Source organism: Trachypithecus francoisi, unplaced genomic scaffold (genome assembly GCF_009764315.1).
Source record: "Trachypithecus francoisi isolate TF-2019V2 unplaced genomic scaffold, Tfra_2.0 Lachesis_group20, whole genome shotgun sequence".
NCBI lineage: Eukaryota > Metazoa > Chordata > Mammalia > Primates > Cercopithecidae > Trachypithecus > Trachypithecus francoisi.
Window position 1 is genome coordinate 12,138,709 of NW_022681466.1, and position 18,761 is coordinate 12,157,469.

Consider the following 18,761-nt stretch of genomic DNA (forward strand, 5'->3'; position numbering starts at 1 on the left):
GCCAGCACTGCCTCTGATGCGGTTACTGAGAGCCGCTGCCGAGGCGTTCGCCCTTCCTTCTCGTGTTAGGCACAGATGGTGAGTGACATTACCCTGTATTTTTATTTATTTATTTTTGAGACAGGGTCTCACTGTGGCCCAGACTGGAGTACAGTGGCAGAATCATAGCTCACTGCAGCCTCAACCTTCTGGGCTCAAGCCATCCTCCCACCTCAGCCTCTTGAGTAGTCGAGACTGTGGGTGCATGCCACCATGTGTGGCTATGTTACGTTATGTTATGTTATGTTTTGTTATTTTTTTTGAGACAGAGTCTCATTCTGTCATCCAGGCTGGAGTGAAGTGGCGCGGTCTTGGCTCACTGTAACCTCCACCTCCTAGGTTCAAGCAATTCGCCTGCCTCAGCCTCCTGAGTAGCTGGGATTACAGGTGCCCGCCACCATGCCCAGCTAATTTTTGTATTTTTAGTAGAGACGGGGTTTCACCATGTTGGTCAGGCTGGTCTTGAACTCCTGACCTCAGGTGATCCACCTGCCTCGGCCTCCCAAAGTGCTGAGATTACAGGCGTGAGCCACCGTGCCCAGCCTAATTTATTTATTTTTATTTTTAGTAGTGACGAAGTCTTCCTACGTTGCCCAGGCTGATCTTGAACTCCTAACCTCAAGTGATCCTCCTGCCTCAGCCTCCCAAAGTGTTAGGGTCATAGGCATTAGCCACTGTGCCTGACTGGATTACTTTTTTAAAAAATTAATTTTGCTTTGTAGTTATGTAAAATATTTCATGAGTCCAAAGTTAAATACACAAAATGAGGTTTATTGAAAGGAGCCTGGCTGCTTTTCCCATCCTGGTGAGCCTATTCTGTAGGTCACCATTGATGACACGTATGCATAACCTTGGGTACATTTATATATACACACATGCACATGTTGTTTCCTCTGTAGGGAAGTGCTGTATGTTATACATGATTTCTTCTACCTTGCTTCTTGTTGCTGTATTAGACCAGAATCCATGTGTCCTCATTGGAATCAAAGCTTCATTCTTTCCTCTAAAGCAGAGTTTCTCCGGCTTGGCCCGGTTGACATTTGGATCAGCTAATTCATGGTTGTGGTGGTCTTGTGCCCACGTGCTGTGCGGACGGTCTCAGGATGTGTACCAGGTCCCCTGGCCTTTACCATCAGATGCCAGCAGGGCCCACTCCTCCCAGCAGTGCCGACCGAGCCCATCTGCAGACAACACCAGTGGCCCCCGAGGGCGGATTTGCTCCCAGCGGAGATGGTGTTTCTCAGGTTCAGTTGGAGGGTTCTGAGAGACCACAGAAGCCCCCTCATTTCAGAAGCGGATTTGGCCCCATCTGGAAGCAATAGCTTTTCTTTTTGGACTTTGAATAATAAACCAGCTATTCTAGTTCTCGTCTGCCTCTTCTGCAAATTAAGGAAGGAAGGAAGAATTGTTACTGAATAATACATAAGGGAAAGAGTCGATGATTTTACAAATTTCACATAACTCTGCCCTTACTGGGCCAGACACATGTTGAGAGCATTACGAGTTACTATGACCTTGTAGTCCCTTTGGGTTTGGTGTACGCAATTTCCTACCCTCAGCATCCGTCAGCCCAGACTCCAGCAGACTTATGCTAGCCCTGGGTGCTGTAGGGACAGCCACCCCCTTCCACGCAGTGTGGGCGTCCAGGTGGTGCTGTGAGAAACAGCGTTTTGCCATGGGCCAGAGAGCCGACTCAGATAGTGTCTTGGAAAACAGACTGTGGATCAGGTGGGCACGGGCCTGGAACAGGTTCCTTTAAACACCTAGTAAGAGGCTAGGGAATATCACGAGAGCCCAGCATGGTCAGGAGCGTCCACGCAGCCAGCGGCTCACATCCTCTTGCTCCTGGTGCCTGATGCTCTGCACGGAAATGGGCTTGGTCTGAACGGAGGGGGACATTGTGAACTTGAAGTGAAATCTGACAAGAAATTCGAAATTTCTTCGGAAAGTAAAGAGCTTTGTCAAGAATGCGAGCTGAAGCTTCTTGTTTACAGCTGTAGAGCAAATACAGGCGGCTCTGACGTCTCAGCTCTTGTTTGCCACTGCTGCAGCCTCAGGTGCCTCATCTGGGGCTTCATTCAGAGTGGGTGGGGAGGCGACAGGTCCAGGCAGTTGCCCCGAGCTCATGAATCCCTGATGCAGCAGGTGACCTCTTCAGGCCTGGTCTCAGGGGGCAGGCATGCCCGGGCATGACCCTTGCAGATGGCTTTGCTGGCCTGTTCTGGCAGCCATTGAATAAATACTGATTTCCCACCCGGATGAGGTGCATGCGAGATGTTTGTTTTCCCGTGCATTGTTCTGGTCTGCCTCCACGGTCGCACAGTCTCTCAGTGGAGTGTGAGTGTCTTCCGTGCGTGGGGTCGTGGCGCTGAAGGCTTGTGTGTCGAGTGTCTCGTTTCCCGTGAATGCGTTGGTTCTGGTGACCAGGGTGGAGCCTCCCTGCGCCCCTTCCTTCCGTCCAGCATCAGGTTCCCAGCTCTCTGTCTGCCAGGCAGGCGCGCACATAGAGAGTGTCTGGGAACGCAGCTGCTGATGACTGCCGGAGGGAGCTCTGCACTCATGTAAGGAGGAGTGATTTTCCTGAGGACATGTGGTGTTGGTCAGAGTTGTTGGGAAGTCAGCAGCAGGGAGTGATCAGCTTGTCGTGTGCTCCTGGCTCCGTCTGGGACTTGCTGGCACCATCCACCCCATTCCGGCGGTTCCTGGCTTCAGGCCTCCTGAAGGCAGCCTCCCTGGCTCTCCTGGGCATGTTGGCCTTCTTGAGGGGAAGGGATTGAGTAACTCAAGGCCTGTTAGTGTGTGCCAGAGACTCAGCGCCACGGGTAGACTCAGCGCCACGAGCAGCCATATCCAAGGAGGGCGACCCCCAGAAGCCTCTGGGCCTGCGTGGGTGTCATCAGGGTAGTGAGTGGGAAGCCTGGGGGCTGAGCAGGGCCGCCTGACTTTGACATGGGCCTGTGCTGGGCTGGCAGTATGGCTCCGTGAGGGTTACTGAGCCTCTCTGTGCCCAGTCTCTTGTCTGTGAGGCAGGAGCGATGGCAATGCCCACTGCATGGTGGTAAGAGTGAGGCAGGTGAAATGCACGTACCCAGAACAGAGGCTGCCCCGACCCGTGCTGTGCAGGTCACTCACCCCCATTGTCTGGCACAGGGGCCCGAGCATTTCCACATGAGACCTAACTGGGCGGGGCCCGCGTTAGTTTAGTTGTTTTATAGAGGAGAAAATTGAAGTTTGGTTTTGTTCATGACGTTCCCAGGTCGAATGGCTGGTGAATCATTGATTTGGGGGTGAGCCTTAAATTTCCCATCTCTGGGCGGGACCCGTGCTCTCTCCCCATAATGGTGGCCCCTGTTACAGAGGGGCAGGTGGGTGGCTCACGTGTAGGCTCACCTGCGTCACTTCTCTCCAGCTCACCTCCACTGTGGGAGTGCCTGGGGATGCCTGCCAGCCACCGAGAGCCAGCGTCTTCCTAAGCAGCTGTTTTACAGGAAACAGAGCGGGACGACCTTGGGCTTCCTAGTCTCTGCACGTTACCCGGAATTCCAGAATAATCGTGAGAAGGAGCCAGTGGAGTGGTGTGACTTTTGTATTTATAGACTTCTTCTAAAGGTCACCTCTTTTATTTCTGAAAAACAAGTCACTCTAGGCGCATCTTTACAGAGTGACAGGAGCTCAGGATGCAGAGGCACGAAGGCCAGGGAGGAATGTTGGGGGTGGCTGGGGCTGGTGGGCCAAGGGCCGTGGACCACTTTTGCCCTGCGTGGCCTCGTGGCTGGCTTTTCTACCTGGTGAACTGGCTTTGATCTACCCCAGTCGCATCTTTCTGTGAAGAGTTTGCAGAGAACGCTGGTTACATCTTAGATGAAAACTGGCCATGTTTCCACTGTTTCTGAGTGTGCGACTCTCAGAGCCAAGGCGGTGCCTGGCAGCTGGCCTGGTTCTTGTGAGTCCCTGTAGGGCTGATAGATTTTTCAGGCAGGGCTGCAGCCTGGAGTTCAGGCTTCCTCTCCCTTTTACATTTCAAAGACTCAGGGTTCCATTTAAACAGACAAGATAAGTGGCAGCTTTGTTTTGTTTTGTTTTTTCATTAAGAGATTTTGGAGGGGGAGGAAACCAGCCTTACAATGATAGCATCAGGAAAAGATTACACAGAATGGCATCTTATTATGAAATATTGAAAACATTTAAAGAGCAAATAAAATATGCAAATGGAATGGAACAGAATTTGTGCCGCGCAGCCTCTTGCCCTGCATCTTTCCTAATAAACATTTAACTCTGAGGCCCACGTTGGGACAAACAAAATGATACTGGGACGGTGGAGCTCGGCTTTCGTTAGTTCAAAGTGAGCAGGATATTAATCCAGATAAGCAGAATTCCCATGTGGATTCATTCCACAGCCTTTTCTTGGGTGACGACTCTGTACCTAGAGGCAAGGGGCTCACTGGGACCTGAGAGGCCTCTTCTTAGTGTCCATGGCCTCTTGGGGCAAGGCCCTCTGGTGTGGTGGAGCCTGGAGCTCTGCAGTGGGTGCAGAAGTGACACAGGAATTTTCTCTTGGCCCCTTTGCTGGACTTGCAGGAGGGGTGCCGCGGAACTCAACCGTTTGCAGGTGGGAGCACGTGAGTGTGCGAGGGTGGGATCCAGCCAACCTCCCCAAGCACCAACACAGGAGCAAACTCCATGCAGGGCCCGCAGCCAGACCAGGTGTGTCACCTTGAGGGGAACCCAGGGGCACCCAGGCAAGGGTGCTCATGACCCTGAAGCCCCAGAGTGGGTGTCTCTGTGCTCATTAGCTCTTTTAGTTCTGCCATCCACAGTCCAACAGATGGTGGCATGTTAGCAGCTCAGTCGCCCCTCACGTAGGGCGGCTGCCGTCTGCCGGCGAGGGCAAAGGGCTGGCTGGTGTGACAGCCTTTCTGGGTACCGGCACTTGGTGGATCCTGAGCTCTTGTCTAGCATCCAAGAAGAATGAGGATGAGCCTACAGTCAGAGAGTGAGCAAGGCGGAGGGTTTATTGAGTGATGAAAGAGCTTTCTGCAGAGAAGGGACGTAGGGGTGGTCCCCCCACCCGAAGGTGGGAAGATTCCTCCAATGTGTCTTACTCTGGGGCTTTTGTGGGCTCAGAATAGGGGAGGGGCAGGCTGTAGGTAGTATTGGAAAAGGCAATGTTTGATTGGTTAAAAGGCATTATTCAGAAAGAATCAATGGGGAAAGGGTAGGCAAACGGAAACAGAAGTTTTTCTCTGGGTCTTGGGTTTTCTCCAGGACCAGCAGTCTGGTCTTTCAGCCTTCAGGCTATTTGACTTGGAGGTAGGCTTTCACCAGGGACCTGCCCCAGTCTGTCTAGGCATTTGGCTACCTCCCATCGCTATCAGAAACACCCTGTGAGCCCCAGGGAGCCGGTGAGGACCTCCTTGTAGGGGAGGAGAAGGACGATGGGATAGGCGCGGGTGGCACCGTGCACAGCCACATCAAGGACTTGGGAAAGTCTGGGTCAAGGAGCCACCTTGTGCAGAGGCATGGAATCATGAGAGATGAGCCCCGTTGGGACCATGGTGAGGACACTGGGCTGAGCTTGTGGGTGGTGCTAGGCAGGGAGGCTGTTGACCCACCCACGGAGGGTTTGTCTCAGGGAGTGGTGGCCTGCTGCTGTGCATTGAGAAGGAAGGCTCTGACAGAATGGGGAGACTTGGAGAGGGGTCATTATGGAGGCCTGAAGGTGGCTGGGGTGTTTGACCCCCGTGAAGGCAGAGGTGGTACAGCAACGTCAGAGGGAGACATCCTGGGAGCCCCCGGGCACCGGGGAGATGGCAGGAGCAGGAGCTGAGGGTAATGCCGAGGTTTCTGCTGGCTGATTTGGTGGTTGAGTTTCTGCTGGCTGATTTGGTGGTTGAGTTTCTGCGGGCTGATTTGGTGGTTGAGTTTCTGCGGGCTGATTTGGTGGTTGAGTTTCTGCTGGCTGATTTGGTGGTTGAGTTTCTGCTGGCTGATTTGGTGGTTGAGTTTCTGCGGGCTGATTTGGTGGTTGAGTTTCTGCGGGCTGATTTGGTGGTTGAGTTTCTGCGGGCTGATTGGTGGTTGAGTTGCTGCGGGCTGATTGGTGGTTGAGTTGCTGCGGGCTGATTGGTGGTTGAGTTGCTGCGGGCTGATTTGGTGGTTGAGTTTCTGCGGGCTGATTTGGTGGTTGAGTTTCTGCTGGCTGATTTGGTGGTTGAGTTTCTGGTGGTTGAGTTGCTGCGGGCTGATTTGGTGGTGCCAGTGAGTAGACAACGATCCCAGAAGGGTGGGTGCGGGGCAAGGTGGGGAATTTGACCATAGATTTCTCTTGAAGTTGCCTCACTGGGGAAATGGTGTGAAAGAAGGAGGGTGAGGAAGGGAGGCAACTGAGGGTCCACGGAGGAGGATGGGCCAGAGGCAGAGGTGACAGGCCAGGCAGGCCGAGTGAGCAGGGGAGCCACATGAGGCCAGTGCGGGCATGGCAGGCACTGGACCCCATGCGGAGGGGCTGCTGCCCCGCCCCCACCCAGGCCTCGCTGACTCCTGTGGGAGCCATCTAGGCTCAGCAGCCACGTGGAGGATAGCGTGAAAAATGACGAGACGGAGCAGAGACACCAGCTCCTCCTTCCCAGAGGTTTCTGCACCGTTGTCACCAGCGTGTGGTCATGGCCTGCTCCATGGGGGCCATTCCGACCGTTGATCCACATGGTCCAGCAGCCAAAGGAAACAAAGCGGGAAGTGGAAAGAGCTGGCATTACATGGGGGCACCTTCCACCCTAGGCCGGCAGCTGGTCAGTCTCCTCAGCCTCGTCACCATTTCACGCCCTCCCTTTTGCTCTTTTCTCCTTAATCTTTACGTATGGAAAGATTCCTATAGACAAATGTGCCGCTGCTTCTCCAGAGCCTTGTCTGGAACAAAGGAAATGTCTTTTATGAATTACTGTTCCTGCAGGTATAATCCGTGAAAGACAAGTCTATTCTGCCAGTCACCAAGTCAGTCCTTTTCCTTCTGTCTTGCTCATGGAAGGCTGTCCTGGCCCTCACATGACTAGTGGTGCAGCTCTTCAGGGGGTAACACCCATCCGATTCCCGGGGAAACCCAGGCGAGCCTGCTGGCCAGGAAGCTCCAGCTTGTGTCTGATTGCTAGGCTACCCTGGGTGCTTCCTGGATGTTCAGGCGCCCGTGATTCCCCAGCTGATTCCCCCAGCATCTGCCTCCAGCTTATGTGCGTGGAGCAGCAGATCCCTTTGTCTGGGCTAAGTAGATTGTCTGCTAAGGAAAGTGGGTGTTGCAGCAAAAGCCTTGCTTCACTGCTGTACTCCAACCTATCAAAACGGAATTGTTTAAAATGCCCTCAGAATAAAAATAGAGACCCCAAGCTCTTGATAAAACAGCCGTCTCTAGAGAAGCTCATCAGGCTGTGTAAATTCTAATAGGAAGTATTTATTCGTAATTTGTATGTACATAAATATTGTCAACTATGAAGGCTGGTGAGTAAACCAGCAGGTAGAGTCCAGTACCCTGGCGCAGTGATGGGGAGCTAGAGGCGCCGTGCACAGTACCCTGGCGCAGTAATGGGGAGCTAGAGGCGCCGGGCACAGTACCCTGGCGCAGTGATGGGGAGCTAGAGGCGCCGTGCACAGTACCCTGGCGCAGTGATGGGGAGCTAGAGGCGCCGTGCACAGTACCCTGGCGCAGTGATGGGGAGCTAGAGGCGCCGTGCACAGTACCCTGGCGCAGTGATGGGGAGCTAGAGGCGCCGTGCACAGTACCCTGGCGCAGTGATGGGGAGCTAGAGGCGCCGTGCACAGTACCCTGGCGCAGTGATGGGGAGCTAGAGGCGCCGTGCACAGTACCCTGGTACAATGATGGGGAGCTAGATGTGCTTTGCAGCCTTTGGCATGGCTTCCTATCCAGGGTCTGGAAAAGCATCCAAGAAGGATGCTTTCAAAAAGACAAGGGACATTTAACATGATACTTGAAGAATGAATATATAATGACCAGGCAAGACTTGGAATTGGACGTGGAGAAAAGGTAGGAAGAAGGTTCTGGGCAGAAGACTGGAAAGTAGGTTAGAACATAATGAGGCAAAAGACTTAAAAGATCCTTTCTTGTGTCTGAAGAGTAGACTCTCAGAGATTGTGTCTAGCGATCGGGCTGGAGATCTTGCAGGGACCCATAGGTCTTTCTAAAAAGTTTTCAAAGTTAGTGGGAAGCCATCAAAGGTTTCTAAGCGGGAGAAGGACCTACTGAGTTTTGGAGAATGGATTTGGAGCAAAACAAGGCTGGAGGATTAGTTGGGAAGTTACTGCAATAATCTAAGAAATAGGTGGTGGTGGTGATGGTGGTAGTGTTGATGAAGATAATGATGGTGTTGGTGGTAGTGATGGTGGTGATGGTGGAGATAGTGGTGGTGCTGATGGCGGTGGTGGTGATGATGGTGATGGTGATGGTAGAAATGATGGTGGTGGTGGTGGTTTGGTAGTGGCTGGACCTGGGTATTGATAGCGGGGATAGAAAGAGGTGGATGGACTCAGTCAGGATTGAACAGGTAGGCTCAACAGGTTGCAATGATTGATGACATAAAAATGGAAAGGGTAAAAGACAAGAAAGTGTCAAGGGTGATTTTTGGGTTTCTGTTGTCCAAATGGTTAGTGACCCCATCCATATGGATTGAGGAGAGACGGGAGCAAGCTGAGGAGGGAAGCCACAGAAGGTGTGCACCGGACACTTCCTCTCTGCTGGAAGGCCTCAGACACACTGATGGATTGCTTCCCATCTGGAAACAAATGCCGTGACGTCTCTGTGTCCTCAGTGGCTCCACCTGGTTGCACTGGAGTGGAATCATGGGAAAGGGCATAGGTTATATATTCTTGCTATTTACTCCACGGAGACCATGCTGCTCATTCCATATGAACCAAAAGGTAACATTTGCCATCACTCTTTTTGGCTCTTGTTTTGTTTTTCTCTATTTTACTTGTTTTTCATCCTAACACCCTTAAGGGTGAGGGTAAACAAGGGCTATAGGAGGGGAGGCCTTCCAGGGAAATGCCAGGCAGGGAAGAAAGGGAAATGCCGGGCAGGGAAGAGGGTCAGGTCCACCTAAAGGTCCCTCCTACCAACATTTCCCTGGAAATCTTTGCATCCTACTTGGGAAGGAGAGGGGTAGGGTGAAACTTTCACCAGACCCCAGACGGGGCCAGAACTGGCCTGAGTCCTGAAATGACATTTGTTCCTCCAGGACAGTTCTGAGAGTGTCGCAGGCATTTCAGTTTGTTGGATCTAAACTTGACCTGCTATTCATTGCTGTAGGATGGCAGTGCCATCGTTTGTACTCACAGACCCAGTCTAGTACGACACCAGTGTCTTTGTTAGAAACTCTACAGATGTCTATGGCCAGCCTGCCCCAGCAGCACAGGGCTCCCCTTGGTGGGATTTTGTCAAAAGAGAAGACCCACCAAGTAGAGCCCTTGAGCCCCTCCTCTTCCCAGGTGGCCGTGGCTCTCCTTGATCCACAACAGTGGCAGTTTGTGCAGCTTCACTAGAGCTTCTGGCAGGACCACGCTGCCACCAGGGCCACTGGGAGCAGAGTCCCTCTGATGCTCAGGGCTCTCCAGGGTCTGAAGTCTGTACTTGCATGAGAAGGAGCTCCAGCAGCAATAAAGTTCTACATGGAAAATGCAGAATCTGATTGCAGTAGCATTTCTTAGGCCTTATTAGCATATAAAGTTACCAGGTGTCATTTTAGGACAAGAGCCCGTCACTGAGAAAGAAATGAAATTTGGAGCTGCATTTTCCTTCATTAAGCCAAGGGCCCTTTTCTTTTCTTTTCTTTTCTTTTCTTTCTTTGGTTGTTCATTATTTTATTATCTTCTGGTATCGCATCCTCCAAAATTCCTGTGCATATATTTTCTTGTACCTTGAGATTTGGTATTTCAGGAAAGATGCCTAGCACAATAGGCTGTATTTTAGAGACTTGCTTTGTCATTTTATATGCCCAGCGGAAATGGTCCTAACTCCCCCTCCCCCAGATAATCAGATGCTCCTGTGCCTCTCCTGTCTCTCAAACCACACGGCCATTATCCCTGGCATTCTAGTTGTGAAACAAAACCTTAACACGATGTGGTGACATTTAATTTAGTGTTTCTCATTTCAAAGCCCTTAAAAATATTAATTAATTCCCATGAAGCCCCAGGAGGTGTATTATTAATATCTGTGGCGCCTTTCATGCTAGTCCGCTAATGTGCCTTTTCTACACAATAGGTCAGAAAATGAAGCGAAATTAGTTTTTCGCAGCCCCACGGGATAAGACTTTCATAGAGTCAAGGTCAGAAATAACGAATCCTTAATTTTATTGATGTCTCTGAATAATCTCTACCCCGTGGCCTTCTGTGTGGCGTGGAAGAGCAGCAAAGCCGTTCAGGAGCAGTCTCAGGAGACAGCGAATGATTTTCCTGTGGAGCTGTGACTTCAGCAATCCTAGTTCGATGGCTGTGTTGAGGAGAGTAGAATTGAGAAAAACTGCTACAGCCGTCATGTAATAAGTGAGATGGAGACGGGGAGCAGGAGGCACTCGACAATTTCACTAGAACATCTCCCAGCGATCTGTGGGCCTCCGGTGAACCCAGCCCCTGCACATCGATGGCCGGTGCTCCAGGGAGACAGATGCGGAAATCAGCACCGTGGCTTGTTCTTATTTTGGGGTGCCTTATCTTTCCGTGCCTTTTTTCTTCACCACTTTGCACAGGGGATTTCTGTAGCCTTAGCAGCCAGAAAGCAGGGTGGGCACGTGGAATTAGGAGACTCCCTGAAATCTCGAGTTTAGTTTATAGCCCTTTTTCCATCCTTCTGATTGCCTCGCAGTTTGGCAAGCTCTGCATCCCATTACTTGAGAAGTCTTTCTGACTCTGAAAAACATATCCCGTGTTCATTAAGGGGAAGTGGTTTTAATATGCATGAAAAGAGGCAGGCGTTCACCACCCCCACCCCCACCCCAGACCCTGGAGAAGGGGTCGGAAGTCAGCATCAGTGGACGTTCCTGATTACAGTGCGCTCAGGTGGCTCGCTTCCGCTGGCCAGACTGCGAACAGGAGCCGGGAACACCTGTTCCACCTTGTGTGTGAGACCTAGGAGGATTCAGGAAGATACTCCTTTAGCATCCATGAAACTTTTTTTTTTGAGTCCTTCCTCTCCATTTTTGCTCTTCCCTACTTGAGCTGCCTTAAAGCATCCCTGGAGGTGGGAAAATGCATAGCCCCTCCACTTGCTTCTACCAACTTAGCCAGGACACTTTTTAAAAAGCACTTTCATGAAAAATGCATAGGTGTTTGTTTTAATCTACATAAAGGCCCAGACCAAAATGGGATGTGGCCTGCTGCTTAGACTGGCCATTATCACACCCCTGATTCAGAGAAAAACCTAAATTTTGTGTTTATGCAGGTCTTACAGCTGAGGCGTTTGGGTTGAAGGGGCAGGTAAACTAGGTCCTCTCCAGGACCTTTTTTGCTGGGTTTGGAGAGACGTGGGCGAGATGGGGCTGTTGCTCCACGCTGACTCGAAGCCGTCTCCCCAGACTGACTGTTGCTCCACGCTGACTCGAAGCCGTCTCCCCAGACTGACTGTTGCTCCACGCTGACTCGAAGCCGTCTCCCCAGACTGACTGTTGCTCCACGCTGACTCGAAGCCGTCTCCCCAGACTGACTGTTGCTCCACGCTGACTCGAAGCCGTCTCCCCAGACTGGCCCCGTCCTGTGTGTTTGCCATTCTTTCTACCTACCCGTTTGAAGACAGAATGTCTGTCTGCCTCTACTTCAGACTTATTTTCTAATGTAAAATATACTTACTTGAGTGGATGTGGTTTTGGAGGGCATGTAGCCAAGGTGGTGACAGCTGAATAAAATGTTTCCTTCTTTCCCCTAGAACTGCGCTTTCATTTATCAACTGCCCTCGACTTGTTGTATGGGATCAACCCAAATTCAGGTATTGAGAACATTAAGACTCAGTGGACTGGTTCTGTCTTACCAACAACACACACAGTTGATCAGTGATGAATCCACAATGTGTCCATCATTTTCTTAAGTCTTAGTATGTAGAATCTCAGGTAGCAAAGCAGAAAGGATGACGTCACGGACGCCTTGGGTACCCAGCACCTGGATGCAGCTGTTTGTACACACATACTTTCTGGTGTTATGTTGACAGTCACTTACACCACTTCAACCTCAGGCAGGATCCTATCAGTTTCCTTACTACAAATGGATTTGTTTATTAGTTATTGTAATTACTGTCAGTAAAAATCTGAGTATCACTCAGCAATTAGTTGCTGGTAACCCAGTGTGTTGTAAGCCTGGGGGAAGGACATAAAACTTGTGCCTTGAACAGAAAGGCAGACATGTGGGTGAGCAGTGCTGACCCCCACAGGATTTACGGTCTACATAGAATTGAGATAGCTGCACATGAATATATAGTGAGCACTGTAAGTTAAATCAGAAAAAGAAAAAATTATTTCCTGCTGAAGGGGTTCAAAAAGGAATTTTGTAGGAGAGCTGGGCATTGAACAGGCTCCTCCAGAACATGTGGGTCATATTGGCCACCGCATGGCTGGGGCCCCCCGTGGGCCAGTGATGACCACCTACGGGAGCAGGTGACACGCTCCAGGCCACGCATCAGCACCCCTCCTGTCATGCTCCTGGCTTCTCTGAGCCCTTCCTCCTTCCCCGTGGCCCCGGGCTCCCTGCGGGCCAGCCCCATCCTGGCAGAGTCCGCTGTGGGTGTCAGTGTACATCCTTCATAGATGAAAACGGACTTGAAGAGCCCGCCTTGTGAGTTGGTTAGTTCTCTCTCAAGTCTCCTTCATGACTGTATTTTTTGAGCAGCATTCTGGTCCTGAGGGAGGAGACACTGAGAGGGGAGACCACTCTGCCGCCCTGGCCCCGCCTCAGACCCGCACTCCGCACTGTCCTGCAGTGACACAGGGTTGCTAAGACCCGCACTCCGCACTGTCCTGCAGTGACACAGGGTTGCTAAGACCCGCACTCCACGCTGTCCTGCAGTGACACAGGGTTGCTAAGACCCGCACTCCGCACTGTCCTGCAGTGACACAGGGTTGCTAGCCTTGGATGAGCTTTTCGTTCTCTAATGGGCTTTACTTGCAGGTACCAAAAATTTGGGGAACCCGGAAAAATTCTTCAATCTCATCATCCTAAAGATATTCATACATCTACTGACGACTTCCAAAGTACAAGGTCTAGAATACCAAGAGGTTTTATGTTGTCATAAATTAGAGTTTTAATGTGTATAATTAGGTGACACCAAATGTGTATCATATACAACAGAGGATCTATGTTGCAGGAATTGGGCCTTGTTTTCCTCACATCTAACTCTTTTTCTCTGGAAATGCCAAGGAACCTTTCTTTATTTTCTTTATTTTTATTTTTTCATAGAGACGGGGAGGTCTCACTCTGTTGCCCAGGCTGGTCTTGAACTCCTGGCCTCAAGTGATCCTCCTACCTTGGCCTCCGAAATGCTGGGATTCCAGGTGTGAGCCCCCGTGTCCGGCAGGAGAACCTTTCTTAAGCACGAATGGTGTGCTCTCCTCAGGGCATGTCCCCTCTGCTTCCTTTCTCAGTCACATCAGCAGGTGCTTCCTGTGCATCTGTGTGCCCAGGCTGGCACAGCTGGAGCCCAGGCCTTCCTTCGAACGCAGCCTCCCCTGCATATTCCAAACACTTAATGGCATTTTTCTTCAAGTGATGATCGTGGCATTGGCCTTACTTATTTTAGTTGTGTTTAAAATAAAATTTTAAAAGTTTATCAAAGTGATGAACATACACATCACTTTTTAAAAACATAATCCCCACCCAGAGGCAAACCCTTTCAGCTGTCTGTTTTAGTGGCATATGTTGGCGCTGCTTTGCACTGACTCATCAACTCAGGGCATGTTCCCTGACTGCCTGGTGTGGCGCCGGCACTTGCACACCCGCTGTTCCCTTCACCCGCCCTAGAAGGTCGTAGATTTGCTCTGTCAGTTTTTCTTTGTTGGGAGTTCACCACGAGAAGTGCTTTGCAGACAAAGAGCATGACGGAACTGGAGTAGCTCCTTGTGCCGCCTGTGCCCATTTTCCAGCATCCTGCCACCCAGTCAGGTCTGTCTCCTCCCTGGCCTGCCCTCCTCACTCAGGTTCTCTGGAAGTTGGCACAGTTTTTACTAAAATAAAACCAGCATTCATAGCATTAGGACTATGTAGATACTGTTCTCAAGAAAGCCAAGTCATGTGTACGTGGGTCTGATTCTGTGCTTTGTGTGTGAGTTCCCTGGGCTGCTGGTCTCCGTGCCCCCAGTCTCGCTGTCTTAATGAGAGGCCCTAGAGGAGCCTGCGGTGTCTGGCAAGGCCAGGTCGCCCTCATGATTTTCTGGCCCTTCGTGCCTGTTTGTTTTTCCATGTGACCTTCAGTAGCAGCTTGTTAAACTCCATGAAATAGCTCCTTGGGGTATGTATTGGGAATGCATTGAATTTGTGAATTAAGGGAGCGAGAGCTGACATCTTAAGAATGTTGACACAGCCCGCCCAAGCAGGGAGCATCTTCCCATTTGTTCACGTCTACTTATGTTTTTCCAGGAGATTTCTGAAAAACTTCCATGTCTCTGTTTTGCACATTTCATGTTAAACTTATTCCTATGCGTTCGGTCTGCTCTGTGGCTTTCTAGATGGGGTTTTCTTTGCCATGATGCCCTCTGTTTATTATTTGTATATATCAAGGCTGTTGATTGTTCTGTCAGCTTTAGGTTCTACTAATTCAGGGAGTTCTTCACAGGCATCCGGAAGGGCCCAGGCAGGAGGCGGAGGGAGGAGCTTTCAGCAGGGCAGTTCCTTACTCGGTCTCTTCACTCTTCTGCTGTCATGTGTACATTGCTGCCATGTGTACAATGCAGGTTCCTTCATTTGAGCAAATTCTCTCTTCCATGCTCCAGATGTTTTCAGAAGGACTGCATACTTCTGAGAAACACTTGGTACCCCAGTGGCGGCTGTGTTTGACTTGGTGTTGCCATGTGACAGGCATTACTTGTCTATCTCATTGATGTTCCTAGTAGTTCTCAATGTTTGTTGAATGAATATTTATAACCATCATGTGTGGCAGTTCTTATCTAGTATTTTGATTTGTTTTTTGAGACTATCTCATGCTGTCACTCAGGCTGGAGTACAATGGTGCGATCATGGCTCAATGCAAGCTCAACCTCCTGGGCTTAAGTGATCCTTCCACCTCAGCTGGAAATACAGGTGTGTGCCACCACACCTGGCTTTTTTTTTTTTTTAATTGTAGAGATGGGGTCTCACTCTGTTGCCCACGCTGATCTTGAGCTCCTGGGCTCAACCAGTTCTCTCACCTCGACCTCCTAAGCTGCTGGGATTTTCGGTGTGAGCCACAGTGCCTGACATTATCTGAATTTATAGAGGGAGAAACTGAGCCATATGTCCAGGACCACACAGCTATTAACTGCTAAACCCAGAGGAAAGAGTAGGGGATGAGTTCCAGGCATTCCCTGGAGTCCATGGTAAATTTCTTCATTTCTTCTCCTGCAACAGGCCCGGTACAAGCAGAGCCTTGACCCAACTGTGGATGAAGTCAAGAAGCTCTGCACGTCCCTACGTCGCAATGCCAAGGAGGAGCGAGTCCTCTTTCACTACAATGGCCACGGGGTGCCCCGGCCCACAGTGAACGGGGAGGTCTGGGTCTTCAACAAGGTGAGTATGCCTTCCAACTTCCCGTTTCTGCCAGAAGCCATGCCAACTGTGGTGGTCGGCAGCAGGTCCTGCCCATCCGTAGCTTCTGTTAAGCCATCGATGTTTACTGTGTTTCACCAAACGCACATGCAGTAACTGAACGGACCAGGTAATCAGGCACAAGGAGGGAGCTGTTTCTGTGGCAGAACATGTTCATGGAACGCCTGCCTTGAAGCATGGCGCGTGTGGTTTCCGTTCCCTCTGTCAAAACAGCAGTTGTTTGTATTCTCCGAGGACAGACCTCGGGAGTGTCTGCCTTCTAGTTTGAAAAATTGCACAATTTCTCAATTTCGTTAGAATCTTTCTTTAAGCATCAGTGATTTTCTTAAATGTGTTATATATTCTAAAGGGCTAATTCCAACCTGCCCTGCAGGTGCAGCCTCCGGGCTTCCCTCCCCAAGGTCAGAATCGCCAGCCTTTTGCAATTCCGTCGCCCAGGACCAGATGAAGCGCTCGCTCTCCTTCTGTAGCTGCTGCTGTGGGTGGTGGGTGCTGACCGTCGTCCTCATCCTCCAGGGTGGGAACCTTGGTCCGTCCAAGAGCAGCCAGCTGTGGGTCTCACCACACTCTGTGTGATGCACGAAAAGCAGTGCTTGGAGGGTGTGGTGGCCCCATATGTGCCTGAGCGTGTCTGTGGGGGCACTGATTTGGAATCCAGCAAACCCGACTTCCGGTTTCAGTTGTGCTGTCAGCCTCCTGGGCCTCTGCCTCCTTAGTGTGGACACCACCTCCCGCCATCACAGTGAGGACTCTGACTCCGTTTCTTCGCACACGGAACTCTCAGTTCCCGCCCACCGTCCCGTGTTCGTGGCTAGCATTCCGCACAGGTGGTGAGGCAGTGTGGGCCCAGAGCAGAGACCTCAAGGAAGGCTTCCAACCCTGGACACCGAGGAGTAGCCAGCCTCGGGAGTTAGAAAGGTGTCCACCCAGCTCCTCCCGTAGGGCAGTGCCATCTCTCCCCATGTGTATCTGGACCCCAGCTTGATTTTAATTCCTTTCGGTAAATATTGGGTGAATTCGAAGCGGTCCTTGTGAAGGAAGTAGAATTGACAGAAGCAGGATGTAATGAACCACCAGGCTTTCACCACAGGCCCTTGGCGTGTCTTTCTCAGCTGCAGTCTCTCCTTTCCCTGCCCTCCCCGGTGGCGCCTGGCACAGTGAATTTGAGTTTGTCCTTCCCTGGCTTTCTTCTGTGGAGCCCCCAGTGTGCTGGCTCTCAGGCACGGCGAATCCGGGAGCTCGCTGCTGACGTGCTGGGCGGACACTGGCGCGCTCTTCCGCAGTGCGCTTTGCTCACTGGGGTCGGAGGCTCTGCAGGTTCGTGCCCCCGACCCCAGGGGCCTACAGCCCTGCCTCTTCCCACATTCGCTGTCCCCTGCCGGGACCCCGCCCTTCTCGGTGCCTCCCCTGCAGATGGGCATTGGGCTGGTTCCTGTCTTGTTTCTGCTGTAAAACGCGTGGGTGTTCCAGCTGCCCACCTTTCTCTACAGCACTGGGTGTTGTCACAGGTTTTTTTAATGATAGACTGTGGTGTGCTCTGATTTCCTGTGATAACCATTAAGGTCGAGCACCCTATGTCCACCCGCCGGCTCCCTGCTGCACAAAGCACCCGTCTGCTGTCCACTTCTCTCTGCAGTGGGCTGCCTTTTCCTGTCGGTTTGAGGGAATTCTTTGTATTCCAGACAGTAATGATTTTTATGAATTGTGTCTCTATTCTCTGAATTTATGATGTGATCCTTCTCCTTCTCCTTCTTCTTCCTCTTCTTCTTCCTCTTCCCTCTTCCCTCTTCCCTTCTTCCACTTCTGGTAACTTACAGAACCAAACTTTTTTTTTTTTTTTGAGACAGGATCTCACTCTGTCACCCAGGCCAGAGTACAGTGGCATGATCATGACTCACTGCAAACTCTGCCTCCTGGGCTGAAGCGTTCCTCCCACCTCAGCCTCCCAAGTAGCTGGGACTACAGGTGTGCACCACCACACCTGGCTAATTTTTGTATTTTTTTGTAGAGTCAGGGTCTCACCGTGTTGCCCAGGCTGATCTTGAACTCCTGAGTCCAAGTAATCCTCCCGCCTTGGCCTCCCCAAGTGTTGGGATTACAGCGTGAGCCCCTGCGTCCCACTCTCAGTTGTGCTTTTTCTTTGTTACTCTCGTCTTGCTGGCTGATGCCTTCAGTGGGGTGAAGTGGGGACTGGGTGGAGGGGCGGGGGGGGGGCGCGGGGCGGGGTCGGGGAGCTCCTGTGTTCGGTGTAAGATGTTTGCCCCAGGCTTTTTGTAAAACAAAAACAATCACCATTATCCAATTAAGAAAGTTCAATTCTTGATTTGGTTTTTTAAAAAAATCATGACTAGATGTTGATTTGCCTCCCTTGGTTATTTGTATGTGTGTGTTAAGGTGGTCACAGGGCTTTTCTCCCTTAGGCTCATGCTACGTTGAGTGATATTGTCTGACTGTCTCCTGTTACACACACCTTTCTTTTTGGGGTAACCTATGTTACGATGAATGATCCGTTTCATGCACAGCTTATTCCGTTTGCAGCCATTTTGTTTCATATATTAAATCTGTGTTTATGAGTGAGATTGGCCAGGGATTTTTTCTCTTGCTGCCCTTGCCTAGGCGGAGTGATCAATAACTGTGGCCTTAGAAAATAAGTTGAGGAATGTTCATTCTTTGTGTATATACTCGAATAGTTTTTGTGATATTTGAAGTATTTGTTGTCTGAATGTTGTGGAACTTACAAAGAAAGATCTCTGGGGTGTTACTTTGTTTGTGGAGGGTTTTTGACTACTGATCTAGCTTCTTTCATGGTTAAAGGGTTTTTCTGTTAGCTTTGTCAACTGACTTCTGTAGGACCTTGTCCGTTTCTACTAAGCTTCCCAATGTGTTGACATAAACTGGCTCACAATACCCCTTTAGAAACGCACCAGTATCAGGGGTATCTGTGA

At 50.8% G+C, this 18,761-nt stretch overlaps 1 protein-coding gene across 2 annotated transcripts in view; it reads left to right on the forward strand.

Annotated features, from left to right (window-relative positions):
* Window positions 1-18,761, forward strand: part of RPTOR (regulatory associated protein of MTOR complex 1) — a 418,953-nt gene that overhangs the window by 142,159 nt on the left and 258,033 nt on the right. For both annotated transcript variants that reach the window (XM_033182532.1, XM_033182531.1), the window contains one exon: window positions 15,619-15,777. Coding sequence is in view for 1 of the 2 variants with exons in the window: in XM_033182531.1 (XP_033038422.1) it covers window positions 15,619-15,777 (159 nt within the window). In the remaining variant the exon portion in view is untranslated. The remainder of the gene's footprint in view (window positions 1-15,618; window positions 15,778-18,761) is intronic.